General features: G+C 38.6%; 1 protein-coding gene across 2 annotated transcripts; it reads right to left on the bottom strand.

The window, feature by feature from the left end:
• Positions 1 to 1,459: 1,459 nt before the first annotated feature.
• On the bottom strand, positions 1,460 to 6,308 carry LOC124409160 (solute carrier family 12 member 8). 2 transcript variants are annotated; one of them, XM_046886576.1, is made up of 10 exons: positions 5,496 to 6,305; positions 4,722 to 4,902; positions 4,391 to 4,536; positions 4,047 to 4,278; positions 3,567 to 3,768; positions 3,234 to 3,468; positions 2,763 to 3,080; positions 2,372 to 2,527; positions 2,064 to 2,242; positions 1,460 to 1,963 (listed from the first exon to the last, which is right to left on the bottom strand). In XM_046886576.1, exons 1-10 carry the CDS (start codon positions 5,679 to 5,681, stop codon positions 1,804 to 1,806), a joined length of 1,995 nt encoding a protein of 664 aa, XP_046742532.1. In that variant the 5' UTR covers positions 5,682 to 6,305; the 3' UTR covers positions 1,460 to 1,803. The 2 variants fall into 2 exon arrangements, with proteins under 2 accessions (XP_046742532.1, XP_046742533.1); XM_046886577.1 differs by lacking the exon at positions 2,064 to 2,242 and having other exon boundaries at positions 5,496 to 6,308.
• Positions 6,309 to 17,683: the final 11,375 nt, after the last annotated feature.

Genomic DNA, 17,683 nt, shown 5'->3' with positions numbered 1-17,683 from the left:
ATGTGAGCGTATTATTCTGAGGTTTGCCTTAAATTTGGATGCGAGTAACTCCGAAATAACCGCAAGCTGCACGTTGCAAGATCGTATATTGAGGATCGTGATGCAGATTTATAGATTTACTGGCTACAATTTAAACATTTTCAGTCTAATGAACGTGGATTTTTACTCGATCGTTTTCTTTCGCAAAATCACGTCGATGTAGCCAGTAAAAAAATTGATTCTAGTTTTTGTTAAAGTAGTTTGAATTTTCGCAAAAGTTAGAAAGTTAGTTAGCGTGGCTGGATTTTTAGACAAAAAAAAAATTGATAGCGAATCGGTGAATCACAAATTGATAAAGTTACTGCATTATTTACAAATTAAGTTCCGCAGGATATCAAGCAGAACCTAATACCTTTTACACATGATGGACATTTACGAAGCTTATTTATATTCTTGATTCGTTATTATTCCTTTTTAAATAAACAAAATATAGTAAAGCCGAACTAGGGCTTTACATAAAATTTGAAAAATCATGTAATATTTCCAAAAAATGAAATAACTTCGAAAAATATCAAATAGCCTATAAACTATTCTGCAATTCACTCAATAGCGAGTAGAGTAGAAGCATCTGTTTGCAAATGGAAATAAGTTAGAGGTTTTATTTACAGAGCAATAAATACATAGGTACATTAGTATAAATATATGATTTTTTGTTTATATAAATATCGATTCTTACTCTGTAATACATACATTATTATAAATATAGGTATGATTTTATGTTGTATAAATATTAATTCGTCATCTGTTATAGTAAATTTTCTTCTCGTTTTTACGTATTATCAAATCCCAAACCACATTTTAAAAAATATACATTCATATACATTAGTACTTAACCACTAATACAAATAATTCGTTTCCACTTTGTCTCGGCAGGCCGCGTTTGTTTTCGAATAAAAACTTTAAGTTCATCTTACAAATTTGGCCGCTGTTATAAAAGTTAAGCATTACAAGCAAAAGCTTCCATGGTATGTTGACTATCAGTACCAACAACATTGTGCGTTCAGTATAAATATATCGTTATACGTCAATAAATCTTGTATACACTTGCATTTTTGGACTCATTGAGTAATTGCCAAAATCTAGGTGAGTTAAATTCACGAAATACTGCTCGAAAGTCAGTTATAAGGGTGATAAAATTAATTTCGGACTGTTCGGGCAACTATCACATTGACACATTGTACTAAACTGCGTTTGTTGAGTTCGTCTTAAATAACTTTGGCAGTAAGGAAATGAAAAAAAAAAAAAATATTACGACTATTTTTATCACCGAATAGATTTATTTTCTTGTTTTTAATTAGGTAAAATATGTTGTATCAAAATCACACTTGAAATGTTATATTAACCCTTCGCGGGCGTTTGTCTACTCTCAGTCACCAAACGACACCCATGTCGAATTTAATACGACCGCAAACGGTTAATCACGTATTTGATAATTCGATGACTTCATATCATAATGTATGGTAACATCATCATTCAACAACCTATGAGCAAATAGTGTTAATTCGTTATTCAGCATTTAGGACAATGACTTAGCTGCTATATTGACTTGCCGGTAACGATTAACGTTTTCATTTCACTGAAACAATATTAGTTCGTTATCGAACAGGGTACATCACGTATAAAAATGAGTATGTTAATAATATGTCGAAATAAAAAAATAAATGCATAACGACATACCGAAATTAAATAAAATTAATTTTCGGTACAAGTACACTTATCACTACGACTGGATACTCAAATAAACGCCTCGGTTCACAAATTTACTTAATCCATGTTCACGTAATGACCAGTTACGGTTGAAGTTTGATGATATCTTCGTCTTCCGGCAAAATCTTCATTTTCTTCGTTAAGTTGCGAGGAAGATATTTCTACACCTGGATGATTTGGCGTTACTACAATTTGCTCGTAATCCGAAACTCGTTTCCTGAAGTCAGAATTGGAAAGTAGTGCATGAAATGGAATTGAGCACAGGAAGGAAAAAAGCACAGAAAAGAAAACAAATGACAAAAGTAAACGAAGCTTACCCCATCAATTTTAGTATTGCATTTTTAAGCCATTTGAAAAATTTAAATTCAGCAGATATTCCTGGTTTCACTGCAGGATTAGCGTGGCCAACATAACTCCATACAAGAAATACAACAACGATATTAGCTATCGCATAGCCCCAGTGTACCAAAAACATGATCAGTAACTTCACCAGAGCCTGAAATTTGAAAAGTGCATCTGAAATTAATTACTGAAGCTTGGGCGAAAAATATTACATACATATACATTATAATTATAATTATGTGTAATTGTGAATTGTTATTATGAAATTTAAAAAATTACTTACCCCGATTAAAGAAGCCCATCTATTGCATAGAGGACTGTACCAATTCCCCAACTTATTGTGTATATGAGGCCGTTCTTCTGCATTCACAACGCTCCCATTCTCATCAGCAGTTGAAGAAGATACCTGGCTTGTGTTTTCTGAGATGCTTGGATTTCGCTGGAAAAATTTGTAAATGGTATCGACATAAATTTAGTTGAATAGTGATATACAACCAACCTTTTCTCTCATTGTTATCAGTTTATTTCACTGCATTTAAAAAACGCCTCAGATCTCATGTAATTGCTTGAATGCATAATTATTGCAGAGAAATTTCATAGAAAGAAGAAGGTGGTCCAATAAAAATATGAGTCTCCACATCTAGATGTAACACTACAAAGTAAGATGAACTCACAGCTAAAGTTTTGTGTCTGATTCGCTCAGGAAACAGACTATCCAAATCGTTGTCAATTTCTGTTGATTCGCTCTGACCCGCAGCTCCGTAACCTCGATCGAAAGTCGGCGTTTGATTCCGAAATCTTTGTTCTCTCATGTGTTGCAAGTCAAATGTTTGTGCCAGTGCAAAGTAAGCATAATCCATACATGCATACGTTAGTAAAAACGGCATAGTCACAATAGGTGCCAGAGTGTTGATTTGCCCGGTTACTATGAATGTCAGTGTGATAATGGCGACCACCACCATAGCGTATACGGGAACTTTGTTGGGACCTTTCTGTAAAGTGATCCATCAAGATTATCGTTTGCTGTTACTACTTATTCTTCATCTTTTTGTTTTTTGATTGATTCGGTAAGACGCTAATTTCTTAGTTTGCATAAAGTCTAAGTATAACTTGGCTCAAGCTATTGAGCAGTACAAAGAACTCACTCCTCTTTGCAAGCAGCTGATTCCTGGTATTACATTCTGACTTGCAATGGACTGTAGAACTCTAGGAGTGCCATACATAGCACCTAAGCAGCTACTAAATGACGAAACGTACAATCCAGCCAGTAATAAAACGGATATTAGAGAAACAGTCGATGCTATCATGAAGTCATTGCGTAAAGTGTCCCGTGTGCAAGTTGCTCCGAGAAATAATGAAAAGCAAAGGTAGAGAACTGTCCTGAAAAATTAATATACCTTTGGTTTTGCCCGTTGGCTGGTGATGGATTTTTTTACAAAGTAAAGCCAGTTGCAGTTCATGGGATTGACGTTACTCACCCAGTTCCAAGAGCTGACAACGTGCCATTCGGAATATCTCTAGAAGGATTTCTCAAATCGCCGCTCATATTTATTCCTGCCAGAACCCCAGTAACAGTGGGAAAAAAAACACCAAACACCGTGAACCAACTATAGCCATCTTGGTAATCGGGTAAAGTGTTGTTTCTCAAATTTCCAGATAACCAACCTTCGAAACCAGCCTCTGCAATGATCAGTGGATATAAAAATGCAATGTATTACCACACTACAGATCAATGGCTCATCAATCACTTAGAGTCTGCAGCAACATGTACAAAACCCTTTTTGAATATATCGGTTTTATGCTAATAATTTTACGAAAGCTTGAAGCATTTCCATGAGATTCAACAAAATGCTGATAACTGGACTTCATTGCTTTGTTTTAAAGAAGTTATCACATTTCGCTGCGGACTCTGGTAGCTATCTTGATCTTTGCATTCGTTTAAACTCTTTGACACTCACCAATATTTACATGCACAAAGCTGCCGACCATGAAATCCAACCCTGCCAATAGTAGGATTAACAATAAAATAAACTGTAATTTGATGACCCATTTAACACCGGCTAAATTAATTACTGACAAGAGTATGACAGCTGCGCCAGCAAAACCTCTTTGGGCCCATGTGGATTCCAACCCCACCAGACCAGCCATGGATTCGCCAAAACCCAAAACATTCAGGGCACAACCAACAGCCTGATCAATAGAAACGAGATTAAAACATTTGTTGTTGTGAGTTATTCTGGTGTTGATTAATTCTTGAAAAAATGCCAATCACAAATTTTCTCCACCATAAAAGTCGACTTACTTGACCAAAACAGTAAAGTAGTCCTATAGACCCACCAAATCTGGATCCCAGGACGTGTGATAATAGGAAATAAACACCTCCGCTTTCTACACGACATCGCTCACAAATCCCAACGGCAGAAAGAACGGTTACCAGTGCAACACAAACTGTAAAGAATAAGATCAAAACCAGTCATTATTTCTAGAGCTTAGCGTTGTCAGTTCTCGTTGAAAACTGAAAGTAATAATAAAACGAATCGAAGATATCAATGTTGTATAGACCCTCAGAAACAAGGCCAAGTATGATATATATAATGTGATGGAATCGATCATTCGATTTGATAAACACTCACCGGTGGACAGAATTATCACTACAGCATTCAAGACGCCGGCTTGTCCAACAATCCAACCAGACCTCAAGAATACAATAACTCCAAAAATGTTAATCAAACAAGATGTGAAGACTCCGTCCCAAGTTCCAAACAACACTGGTTGTGATATGAAAAAGTTCGATTTCCACCATGGATCTGAACTCTAATTGAACAAAGCAACAAAAAAAAAAAAACAATTTTAATCAATGAGAAACAAAAATGCATAAGTTTGTTCAAATACAGATTTTTTGACTGATCTTAAAAAATTATGCCCAGAAAGATGAGCGAATAATTTTGAGAAATAATTAAAATTGTTGTAAAATTTGTGCAAAAATCTACAGTTACTAATAAATTCTTAACTTTTATTGTCAAATATAGGATAAGGCTTTGGAATGAGGAAAGCACAGTATAGTAGTTTATCACATGATTAAATCATTTCATAGTATTTCATTTAAATAAAAAACAACAATGTTCAGGTTCTTCAAGTCTAGATTTAGACCTTTTGGTGAATTGAAAAATCTAATACTTTTATACACAATTGTAATTATGGAACTCTATTGCATTACTTCATTTAAAAGAAGTAGCACATTAATTGAAAGACACTCGTCTATTCCTGCAATTTGTTGCCTTATTCATCAACATTCATTGCAGGGTGATGCAAATATTCTGAGTATGCAAACTGAGTAGGAAAATAAAAATACAATAGAAATAAAAATCATAGAAACGATTTCCAAAATAACTTTCTTTACAGCTTACATGTTCCTGGGCAAAGAGTTCGTTTGCTCCTGTTGACTGGTACATCTCAGGACCAAATTCTTCATAACCAGCAGTTTCTCTTCGAGCAGTTCTTCGATTTCCTCCACTGCCAAGTCCGTACCTTGACCAATCGACATTTTGGTCGTGCACTCCTGCAGTGCTTTCATTCCGCTCTCGCGATTCCATATTCACTTTTTACGTGTCTAATCAAATTTCATAACTGACACACCGTGGCAGTATATGTTTATGGCAATATTGCTTTCAGGTAGTTTACTACGGCGTGAAGTAATAAATAGTTTTACTATTTATTATAATTATTTAAGAAAGTTGTAATGGTATTTAATTATTTTTTATAGAATTTGAAGAATATTAAACCATCTGTCGCAAAGTGTAAAGTAGCTGTATTTCACAGAATGTAGGTTATGTTCGTAATGCATTCGCAGAACATCGGCATGTACAGACAACTAATCTGCATGATTATGTGGCAAAAAGTGAAAGATAATAAGTGTTGTAGATGATACAGGTATATGACAACAATGAGTCACTTTTTGCAAATATTTATGTGTATGTATATGCACACCTAACCGCGAAGAAACAGAAAAGATCTAAGATAAGTACACACCCAAATTAAACTATTGATTACTTGTCAGCGCTCGGCGGCATTACTGATAATGTTTTCTTCAGTTTGATAGATAATCTACTGAGCATTGTGAACAAATTGTAAAAAATATCTCAGAATCACTACACCGTAAATATATCAGCGTGATTCATAAGACTGACAACTTGAGAGGACAGCCATTATTGTGACGTAGGCAATGAGCATTTTATGACGTCATCGGCGGTGAATGATTGCAACTGACCGTCCGTAGGCTGATTTTGTGCTGAAAAAAAAACAAACTTTTTAGATATCAGTGAATTGAAGAAGGCTGACAGCATCGCCGAAATATATTTGAGGCTCTTTGATTTTTCCTTAGAGCATCCATAGGGATTTCCCCTAAATTCCCCAGCTTTATTTAATGCCCCAGGTGGCATTCTGCCTGAAACTGCCACAAGTTGAACAAATTCACGTAATGGCCATGACCGAGACGCATGCATAACTCTGCCGGCAGACCATGATCTGTCTATTTCCGCAGTTGTAGGAAGACCGCAGAGGTGCGACAGATGACATGATGCTCTGCCGTGAAAATGAATGAATTTTTTTCAGATAGCCAAGCCAAATTACACTACGCAATTTCCAATTGATGTTAAATCGCAACTTATTACGATTGTGCCATAGCTGTTCGCCATGGTGCTATTTTGGCATGAATTCAGCTTATGTACAAATTACCACACAGCTTCTGCAATCGCGAGTAGATTATAAGGCAAGACCATTGATTCGCAGTGTGTATGTGAAGAGTCGAAGTAAGCAATGAGCAGACCCGTGAGGCACTTGAATGATATTCAACTTCAACCCACGCTTGCGGCAATATGCAACGATCAGTCATAATTCTGCCATAAATTCGACCCACGCTGCTGCAGCGTGAGCATGCAGCCTTCATGCCCGATTGTGCCGCGAATCGATGCCGATCACAATCATGCGCGATTTGATGCTATCAGTATCATGAAATCAATTCTATCATTATACAGGGTCAGTGAACTTGCAACTAAAGAAATCCGAAAGGGTCTATCAGTATTATAGTCTTCCTATTTTGAGGATTTTGGTGTCAGAAACTTTTTCTCGTGGAATCGGTTTAAATGCCTCTTTCTCGGCTAATTAAACCCCAAGCAAACCAACAAACGCATTCACAAGCTCGTAGAAGCAATAGCTGAGGAGAAACGAAAAGAAATTCTGGTTTCTAGGCTGTAACTCTTAACCCGCTGCTCAATCGACTTCTCTCGAAAATTACGTCGCCCTGGGGTATTAGGAAATCAATTTTATCGTTATTCAAAATTGGCAATTTTCTAGCTCAAAAAATCCATAGGGATTAGGTTCCTTCCTACCTTCCTTTTTGGCGGTTTTGAAGGCAGAAACTTTTTGTCGTGGATACGATTTAAATGACTCTTTCCAGATTAATTGGACCGCAAGGATACAAATAAATTCAATTCGAACCTTGTCAGAGGCAGAGTCGAAGAAGGACGAGCAATTTCGTATATATTTATTTATTTTGATTCGGGTTTCATCAAACAGTAGTGACACAATATCGCATACACATCGCATTCTACAAAAGTGCATTGCACGTGTACGTAGGACGTTGCTGAAGTGATACTTACAAACTACAATAATAAGTATCTCATACAGCATTTCTGAAAATCTGCAAATTCTTATGACATTATCTTTAATATTATATGTAGGCTACTTGCTCATATACTATACACTAACACCCAAACAATTGTACTGGTATGAAGACATATTACTGCAGAATAAAACTGAAAATCTCCAGCTGTGTGTTTGTCATTTTCCTTCCCCACTTCATTGGAAACCTGATGTATGTTACATACATACTATTCAAGTGTCAAGTTTTTTTTTGCTACTGCTAGAAAGGTACAAAAGTTCTCTCGTGTTTCAAGTTTCTCGTTTTATGGGCTGTAACTTCTCACCTGTTGCTGGCAGCGATTTCGGACCGTGCGCAGTCGATTCTACTCACAAAATTACGTCAATATATTGTGTCACAGAGTAGGTACTAGCACAATTCAAAATCAATGAAATTTTCACCAGAAATCATTAGGGTTTAACCTTCATTTTTCGATGATTTTTAAAAATGAAACTTTTGATCCACAATTCAATTGGAATGACCCTGTATAGACTAAGCGGACCCCGAGAAACGCAGAAAACGCTCCAGAAAGAGCGTAGGACCATCGGCAAGGTAATGCCGTGGAGAAGATCAGCAGCTGAAAAACCGACGGAACTAAATTTCCGTTTTTCGGCTGTAACTTTCGATCCGTTGCTCGCAGCGTATTGGGACTGCGCTCAATCGATTTCTCTCGCAAAATTACGTCGAAATAGTGCCCTGAAAAATCAATTGCAGCACTTTTCAAAGTCGTCGAAATTTTCGCCAAAAATCCAAAGGGGTGAGCCTTACTTTTTTTGCGATTTTTGGAGCCGAAAATTTCTGGTCTCCGAATTGATTTGCGTGATCGTTCCTTGGCTAATTGGAACCCCAGGAACTCAAACAACACATTGAAAAAAGCGTTGGACGAACAGCAGAGAAATGACGATGAAAATCTGCAGTTTTATGGCTGTAACTTTTGATCCGTTGCTCGCAGCGTATTGGGACTGCGCTCCATCGATTTCTCTCGCAAATATACGTCGGAATAGTGCCCCAAAGAATTAATCGCAGCACCTTTCAAAGTCGTCGAAATTTTCGCCAAAAATTCAAAGGGGTTAGCCTTACTTCTTTTGCGATTTTTGGAGCCGAAAATTTCTGGTCTCCGAATTGATTTGCATGACCGTTTCTAGGCTGATTCATACCCCAGGAACTCAAAAAACACATCAAAAAAAGCGTAAGACCAACAGCAGAGAAATGACGTTGAAAATCTGCAGTTTTTCAGCTGTAACTTTTGATCCGTTGCTCGCAGCGTATTGGGACTGCGCTCAATCGATTTCTCTCGCGGAATTACGTCGGAATAGTGCCCCGAAGAATTAATCGCAGCACCTGTCAAAGTCGTCGAAATTTTCGCCAAAAATTCAAAGGGGTTAGCCTTGCTTTTTTTGCGATTTTTGGAGCCGAAAATTTCTGGTCTCCGAATTGATTTGCATGACCGTTTCTAGGCTAATTGGAACCCCAGGAACTCAAAAGACACATCAAAAAAAGCGTAAGACCAACAGCAGAGAGATGACGATAAAAATCTGCAGTTTTTCAGCTGTAACTTTTGATCCGTTGCTCGCAGCGTATTGGGACTGCGCTCCATCGATTTCTCTCGCGAAATGACGTCAGAATGGTGCCCCAAAAAATTGATCGCGGCACCTTCCAAAGTCGTCGAAATTTTCGCCAAAAATTCAAAGGGGTTAGCCTTACTGTTTTCGCGATATTTGCGGCTGAAAATTTCTGGTCTCCGAATTGATTTGCATGACCGTTTCTATGCTAATTGGAGCCCCAGGAACTCAAAAAACACATGAAAAAAAGCGTAGGACCAACAGCAGAGAAATGACGATGAAAATCTGCAGTTTTTTGGCTGTAACTTTTGATCCGTTGCTCGCAGCCTATTGGGACTGCGCTCAATCGATTTCTCTCGCGAAATTACGTCGAAATAGTGCTCTCAAAACCCAATTGCAGCACTTTTCAAAGTCGTCGAAATTTTCGCCAAAAATCCAAAGGAGTTAGCCTTACTTTTTTTGCGATTTTTGGAGCCAAAAATTTCTGGTCTCCGAATTGATTTGCATGATCGTTCCTTGGCTAATTGGAACCTCAGGAACTCAAAAAACACATTGAAAAAAGCGTTGGCCGAACAGCAGAGAAATGACGATGAAAATCTGCAGTTTTGTGGCTGTAACTTTCGATTCGTTGCTCGCAGCGTATTGGGACTGCGCTTAATTGATTTCTCTCGAAAAATTACGTCGAAATAGTGCCCTAGAAAATTAATTGCAGCACTTTTCAAAGTCGTCGAAATTTTCGCCAAAATTCAAAGGGGTTAGCCTTACTTTTTTTGCGATTTTTAGAGCCGAAAATTTCTGGTCTCCAAATTGATTTGCATGACCGTTTTTAGGCTAATTGGAACCCCAGGAACTCAAAAAACACATGAAAAAAAGCGTAGGACCAACAGCAGAGAAATGACGATGAAAATCTGCAGTTTTTTGGCTGTAACTTTTGATCCGTTGCTCGCAGCCTATTGGGACTGCGCTCAATCGATTTCTCTCGAAAAATTACGTCGAATTAGTGCCCTAAAAAATTAATTGCAGCACTTTTCAAAGTCGTCGGAATTTTCGCCAAAAATCCAACGGGGTTAGCCTTACTTTTTTTGCGATTTTTGGAGCCGAAAATTTCTGGTCTCCGAATTGATTTGCATAACCGTTTCTAGGCTAATTGGAACCCCAGGAACTCAAAAAACACATGAAAAAAAGCGTAGGACCAACAGCAGAGAAATGACGATGAAAATCTGCAGTTTTTTGGCTGTCACTTTTGATTCGTTGCTCGCAGCGTATTGGGACTGCGCTCAATCGATTTCTCTCGCAAAATTACGTCGGAATAGTGCCCCAAAGAATTAATCGCAGCACCTTTCAAAGTGGTCGAAATTTTTGCCAAAAATTCAAAGGAGTTAGCCTTACTTTTTTTGCGATTGTTGGAGCCAAAAATTTCTGGTCTCCGAATTGATTTGCATGATCGTTCCTTGGCTAATTGGAACCTCAGGAACTCAAAAAACACATTGAAAAAAGCGTTGGCCGAACAGCAGAGAAATGACTATGAAAATCTGCAGTTTTGTGGCTGTAACTTTCGATTCGTTGCTCGCAGCGTATTGAAACTGCGCTTAATTGATTTCTCTCGAAAAATTACGTCGAAATAGTGCCCTAAAAAATTAATTGCAGCACTTTTCAAAGTCGTCGAAATTTTCGCCAAAAATCCAAAGGGGTTAGCCTTACTTTTTTGCGATTTTTGGAGCCGAAAATTTTTGGTCTCCGAATTGATTTGCATGACCGTTTTTAGGCTAATTGGAACCCCAGGAACTCAAAAAACACATGAAAAAAAGCGTAGGACCAACAGCAGAGAAATGACGATGAAAATCTGCAGTTTTTTGGCTGTAACTTTTGATCCGTTGCTTGCAGCCTATTGGGACTGCGCTCAATCGATTTCTCTCGAAAAATTACGTCGAAATAGTGCCCCAAAAAATTAATCGCAGCACTTTTCAAAGTCGTCGAAATTTTCGCCAAAAATCCAAAGGGGTTAGCCTTACTTTTTTTGCGATTTTTGGAGCCGAAAATTTCTGGTCTCCGAATTGATTTGCATGACCGTTTCTAGGCTAATTGGAACCCCAGGAACTCAAAAAACACATGAAAAAAAGCGTAGGACCAACAGCAGAGAAATGACGATGAAAATCTGCAGTATTTTGGCTGTAACTTTTGATCCGCTGCTCGCAGCGTATTGGGACTGCGCTCAATCGATTTCTCTCGAAAAATTACGTCGAAATAGTGCCCCAAAAAATTAATCGCAGCACTTTTCAAAGTCGTCGGAATTTTCGCCAAAAATCCAAAGGGGTTAGCCTTACTTTTTTTGCGATTTTTGGAGCCGAAAATTTCTGGTCTCCGAATTGATTTGCATGACCGTTTCTAGGCTAATTGGAACCCCAGGAACTCAAAAAACACATGAAAAAAAGCGTAGGACCGACAGCAGAGAAATGACGATGAAAATCTGCAGTTTTTTGGCTGTCACTTTTGATCCGTTGCTCGCAGCGTATTGGGACTGCGCTCAATCGATTTCTCTCGAAAAATTACGTCGAAATAGTGCCCTCAAAAATTAATTGCAGCACTTTTCAAAGTCGTCGAAATTTTCGCCAAAAATCCAAAGGAGTTAGCCTTACTTTTTTTGCGATTTTTGGAGCCGAAAATTTCTGGTCTCCGAATTGATTTGAATGACCGTTTTTAGGCTAATTGAAACCCCAGGAACTCAAAAAACACAAAAAAAAAGCGTAGGACCAACAGCAGAGAAATGACGATGAAAATCTGCAGTTTTTTGGCTGTAACTTCCGATCCGTTGCTAGCAGCGTATTGGGACTGCGCTCAATCGATTTCTCTCGCAAAATTACGTCGAAATAGTGCCCTAAAAAATTAATTGCAGCACTTTTCAAAGTCGTCGAAATTTTCGCCAAAAATCCAAAGGGGTTAGCCTTACTTTTTTGCGATTTTTGGAGCCGAAAATTTCTGGTCTCCGAATTGATTTGCATGACCGTTTTTAGGCTAATTGGAACCCCAGGAACTCAAAAAACACATGAAAAAAAGCGTAGGACCAACAGCAGAGAAATGACGATGAAAATCTGCAGTATTTTGGCTGTAACTTTTGATCCGTTGCTCGCAGCGTATTGGGACTGCGCTCAATCGATTTCTCTCGAAAAATTACGTCGAAATAGTGTTCTCAAAAATTAATCGCAGCACTTTTGAAAGTCGTCGAAATTTTCGCCAAAAATCCAAAGGGGTTAGCCTTACTTTTTTTGCGATTTTTGGAGCCGAAAATTTCTGGTCTCCGAATTGATTTGCATGACCGTTTCTAGGCTAATTGGAACCCCAGGAACTCAAAAAACACATGAAAAAAAGGGTAGGACCAACAGCAGAGAAATGACGATGAAAATCTGCAGTTTTTTGGCTGTCACTTTTGATCCGTTGCTCGCAGCGTATTGGGACTGCGCTCAATCGATTTCTCTCGAAAAATTACGTCGAAATAGTGCCCTAAAAAATTAATTGCAGCACTTTTCAAAGTCGTCGAAATTTTCGCCAAAAATCCAAAGGGGTTAGCCTTACTTTTTTGCGATTTTTGGAGCCGAAAATTTCTGGTCTCCGAATTGATTTGCATGACCGTTTTTAGGCTAATTGGAACCCCAGGAACTCAAAAAACACATGAAAAAAAGCGTAGGACCAACAGCAGAGAAATGACGATGAAAATCTGCAGTATTTTGGCTGTAACTTTTGATCCGTTGCTCGCAGCGTATTGGGACTGCGCTCAATCGATTTCTCTCGAAAAATTACGTCGAAATAGTGTTCTCAAAAATTAATCGCAGCACTTTTGAAAGTCGTCGAAATTTTCGCCAAAAATCCAAAGGGGTTAGCCTTACTTTTTTTGCGATTTTTGGAGCCGAAAATTTCTGGTCTCCGAATTGATTTGCATGACCGTTTCTAGGCTAATTGGAACCCCAGGAACTCAAAAAACACATGAAAAAAAGCGTAGGACCAACAGCAGAGAAATGACGATGAAAATCTGCAGTTTTTTGGCTGTCACTTTTGATCCGTTGCTCGCAGCGTATTGGGACTGCGCTCAATCGATTTCTCTCGAAAAATTACGTCGAAATAGTGCCCTCAAAAATTAATTGCAGCACTTTTCAAAGTCGTCGAAATTTTCGCCAAAAATCCAAAGGGGTTAGCCTTAATTTTTTTGCGATTTTTGGAGCCGAAAATTTCTGGTCTCCGAATTGATTTGCATGACCATTTTTAGGCTAATTGGAACCCCAGGAACTCAAAAAACACATGAAAAAAAGCGTAGGACCAACAGCAGAGAAATGACGATGAAAATCTGCAGTTTTTTGGCTGTAACTTTTGATCCGTTGCTTGCAGCCTATTGGGACTGCGCTCAATCGATTTCTCTCGAAAAATTACGTCGAAATAGTGTTCTCAAAAATTAATCGCAGCACTTTTGAAAGTCGTCGAAATTTTCGCCAAAAATCCAAAGGGGTTAGCCTTACTTTTTTTGCGATTTTTGGAGCCGAAAATTTCTGGTCTCCGAATTGATTTGCATGACCGTTTCTAGGCTAATTGGAACCCCAGGAACTCAAAAAACACATGAAAAAAAGCGTAGGACCAACAGCAGAGAAATGACGATGAAAATCTGCAGTATTTTGGCTGTAACTTTTGATCCGCTGCTCGCAGCGTATTGGGACTGCGCTCAATCGATTTCTCTCGAAAAATTACGTCGAAATAGTGCCCCAAAAAATTAATCGCAGCACTTTTCAAAGTCGTCGGAATTTTCGCCAAAAATCCAAAGGGGTTAGCCTTACTTTTTTTGCGATTTTTGGAGCCGAAAATTTCTGGTCTCCGAATTGATTTGCATGACCGTTTCTAGGCTAATTGGAACCCCAGGAACTCAAAAAACACATGAAAAAAAGCGTAGGACCGACAGCAGAGAAATGACGATGAAAATCTGCAGTTTTTTGGCTGTCACTTTTGATCCGTTGCTCGCAGCGTATTGGGACTGCGCTCAATCGATTTCTCTCGAAAAATTACGTCGAAATAGTGCCCTCAAAAATTAATTGCAGCACTTTTCAAAGTCGTCGAAATTTTCGCCAAAAATCCAAAGGAGTTAGCCTTACTTTTTTTGCGATTTTTGGAGCCGAAAATTTCTGGTCTCCGAATTGATTTGAATGACCGTTTTTAGGCTAATTGAAACCCCAGGAACTCAAAAAAAACATAAAAAAAAGCGTAGGACCAACAGCAGAGAAATGACGATGAAAATCTGCAGTTTTTTGGCTGTAACTTCCGATCCGTTGCTAGCAGCGTATTGGGACTGCGCTCAATCGATTTCTCTCGCAAAATTACGTCGAAATAGTGCCCTAAAAAATTAATTGCAGCACTTTTCAAAGTCGTCGAAATTTTCGCCAAAAATCCAAAGGGGTTAGCCTTACTTTTTTGCGATTTTTGGAGCCGAAAATTTCTGGTCTCCGAATTGATTTGCATGACCGTTTTTAGGCTAATTGGAACCCCAGGAACTCAAAAAACACATGAAAAAAAGCGTAGGACCAACAGCAGAGAAATGACGATGAAAATCTGCAGTATTTTGGCTGTAACTTTTGATCCGTTGCTCGCAGCGTATTGGGACTGCGCTCAATCGATTTCTCTCGAAAAATTACGTCGAAATAGTGTTCTCAAAAATTAATCGCAGCACTTTTGAAAGTCGTCGAAATTTTCGCCAAAAATCCAAAGGGGTTAGCCTTACTTTTTTTGCGATTTTTGGAGCCGAAAATTTCTGGTCTCCGAATTGATTTGCATGACCGTTTCTAGGCTAATTGGAACCCCAGGAACTCAAAGAACACATGAAAAAAAGCGTAGGACCAACAGCAGAGAAATGACGATGAAAATCTGCAGTTTTTTGGCTGTCACTTTTGATCCGTTGCTCGCAGCGTATTGGGACTGCGCTCAATCGATTTCTCTCGAAAAATTACGTCGAAATAGTGCCCTAAAAAATTAATTGCAGCACTTTTCAAAGTCGTCGAAATTTTCGCCAAAAATCCAAAGGGGTTAGCCTTACTTTTTTGCGATTTTTGGAGCCGAAAATTTCTGGTCTCCGAATTGATTTGCATGACCGTTTTTAGGCTAATTGGAACCCCAGGAACTCAAAAAACACATGAAAAAAAGCGTAGGACCAACAGCAGAGAAATGACGATGAAAATCTGCAGTATTTTGGCTGTAACTTTTGATCCGTTGCTCGCAGCGTATTGGGACTGCGCTCAATCGATTTCTCTCGAAAAATTACGTCGAAATAGTGTTCTCAAAAATTAATCGCAGCACTTTTGAAAGTCGTCGAAATTTTCGCCAAAAATCCAAAGGGGTTAGCCTTACTTTTTTTGCGATTTTTGGAGCCGAAAATTTCTGGTCTCCGAATTGATTTGCATGACCGTTTCTAGGCTAATTGGCACCCCAGGAACTCAAAAAACACATGAAAAAAAGCGTAGGACCAACAGCAGAGAAATGACGATGAAAATCTGCAGTTTTTTGGCTGTCACTTTTGATCCGTTGCTCGCAGCGTATTGGGACTGCGCTCAATCGATTTCTCTCGAAAAATTACGTCGAAATAGTGCCCTAAAAAATTAATTGCAGCACTTTCCAAAGTCGTCGAAATTTTCGCCAAAAATCCAAAGGGGTTAGCCTTACTTTTTTTGCGATTTTTGGAGCCGAAAATTTCTGGTCTCCGAATTGATTTGCATGACCATTTTTAGGCTAATTGGAACCCCAGGAACTCAAAAAACACATGAAAAAAAGCGTAGGACCAACAGCAGAGAAATGACGATGAAAATCTGCAGTTTTTTGGCTGTAACTTTTGATCCGTTGCTTGCAGCCTATTGGGACTGCGCTCAATCGATTTCTCTCGAAAAATTACGTCGAAATAGTGTTCTCAAAAATTAATCGCAGCACTCTTGAAAGTCGTCGAAATTTTCGCCAAAAATCCAAAGGGGTTAGCCTTACTTTTTTTGCGATTTTTGGAGCCGAAAATTTCTGGTCTCCGAATTGATTTGCATGACCGTTTCTAGGCTAATTGGAACCCCAGGAACTCAAAAAACACATGAAAAAAAGCGTAGGACCAACAGCAGAGAAATGACGATGAAAATCTGCAGTTTTTTGGCTGTCACTTTTGATCCGTTGCTCGCAGCGTATTGGGACTGCGCTCAATCGATTTCTCTCGAAAAATTACGTCGAAATAGTGCCCTAAAAAATTAATTGCAGCACTTTTCAAAGTCGTCGAAATTTTCGCCAAAAATCCAAAGGGGTTAGCCTTACTTTTTTGCGATTTTTGGAGCCGAAAATTTCTGGTCTCCGAATTGATTTGCATGACCGTTTTTAGGCTAATTGGAACCCCAGGAACTCAAAAAACACATGAAAAAAAGCGTAGGACCAACAGCAGAGAAATGACGATGAAAATCTGCAGTATTTTGGCTGTAACTTTTGATCCGTTGCTCGCAGCGTATTGGGACTGCGCTCAATCGATTTCTCTCGGAAAATTACGTCGAAATAGTGTTCTCAAAAATTAATCGCAGCACTTTTGAAAGTCGTCGAAATTTTCGCCAAAAATCCAAAGGGGTTAGCCTTACTTTTTTTGCGATTTTTGGAGCCGAAAATTTCTGGTCTCCGAATTGATTTGCATGACCGTTTCTAGGCTAATTGGAACCCCAGGAACTCAAAAAACACATGAAAAAAAGCGTAGGACCAACAGCAGAGAAATGACGATGAAAATCTGCAGTTTTTTGGCTGTCACTTTTGATCCGTTGCTCGCAGCGTATTGGGACTGCGCTCAATCGATTTCTCTCGAAAAATTACGTCGAAATAGTGCCCTCAAAAATTAATTGCAGCACTTTTCAAAGTCGTCGAAATTTTCGCCAAAAATCCAAACGGGTTAGCCTTACTTTTTTTGCGATTTTTGGAGCCGAAAATTTCTGGTCTCCGAATTGATTTGCATGACCGTTTTTAGGCTAATTGGAACCCCAGGAACTCAAAAAACACATGAAAAAAAGCGTAGGACCAACAGCAGAGAAATGACGATGAAAATCTGCAGTTTTTTGGCTGTAACTTTTGATCCGTTGCTTGCAGCCTATTGGGACTGCGCTCAATCGATTTCTCTCAAAAAATTACGTCGAAATAGTGCCCTAAAAAATTAATTGCAGCACTTTTCAAAGTCGTCGAAATTTTCGCCAAAAATCCAAAGGGGTTAGCCTTACTTTTTTTGCGATTTTTGGGGCCGAAAATTTCTTGTCTCCGAATTGATTTGCATGACCGTTTCTAGGCTAATTGGAACCCCAGGAACTCA

The sequence above is a fragment of the Diprion similis genome, chromosome 8, assembly GCF_021155765.1.
Source record: "Diprion similis isolate iyDipSimi1 chromosome 8, iyDipSimi1.1, whole genome shotgun sequence".
NCBI classification, from domain to species: Eukaryota; Metazoa; Arthropoda; class Insecta; order Hymenoptera; family Diprionidae; genus Diprion; species Diprion similis.
The sequence above is the reverse complement of the archived record's forward strand: the minus strand, read 5'-3'. Positions and strand labels throughout refer to the sequence as shown.

Bases quoted from the DNA above. Each gene is read 5' to 3' on its own strand.
- LOC124409160 (XM_046886576.1), bottom strand. From the start codon at position 5,681: ATGGAATCGCGAGAGCGGAATGAAAGCACTGCAGGAGTGCACGACCAA. The intron at 4,903-5,495 runs GTAAGCTGTAAA...TTGTTCAATTAG, and splicing joins AACTCTTTGCCCAGGAACAT to AGTTCAGATCCATGGTGGAA. The intron at 4,279-4,390 runs GTAAGTCGACTT...TCTATTGATCAG, and splicing joins TACTTTACTGTTTTGGTCAA to GCTGTTGGTTGTGCCCTGAA.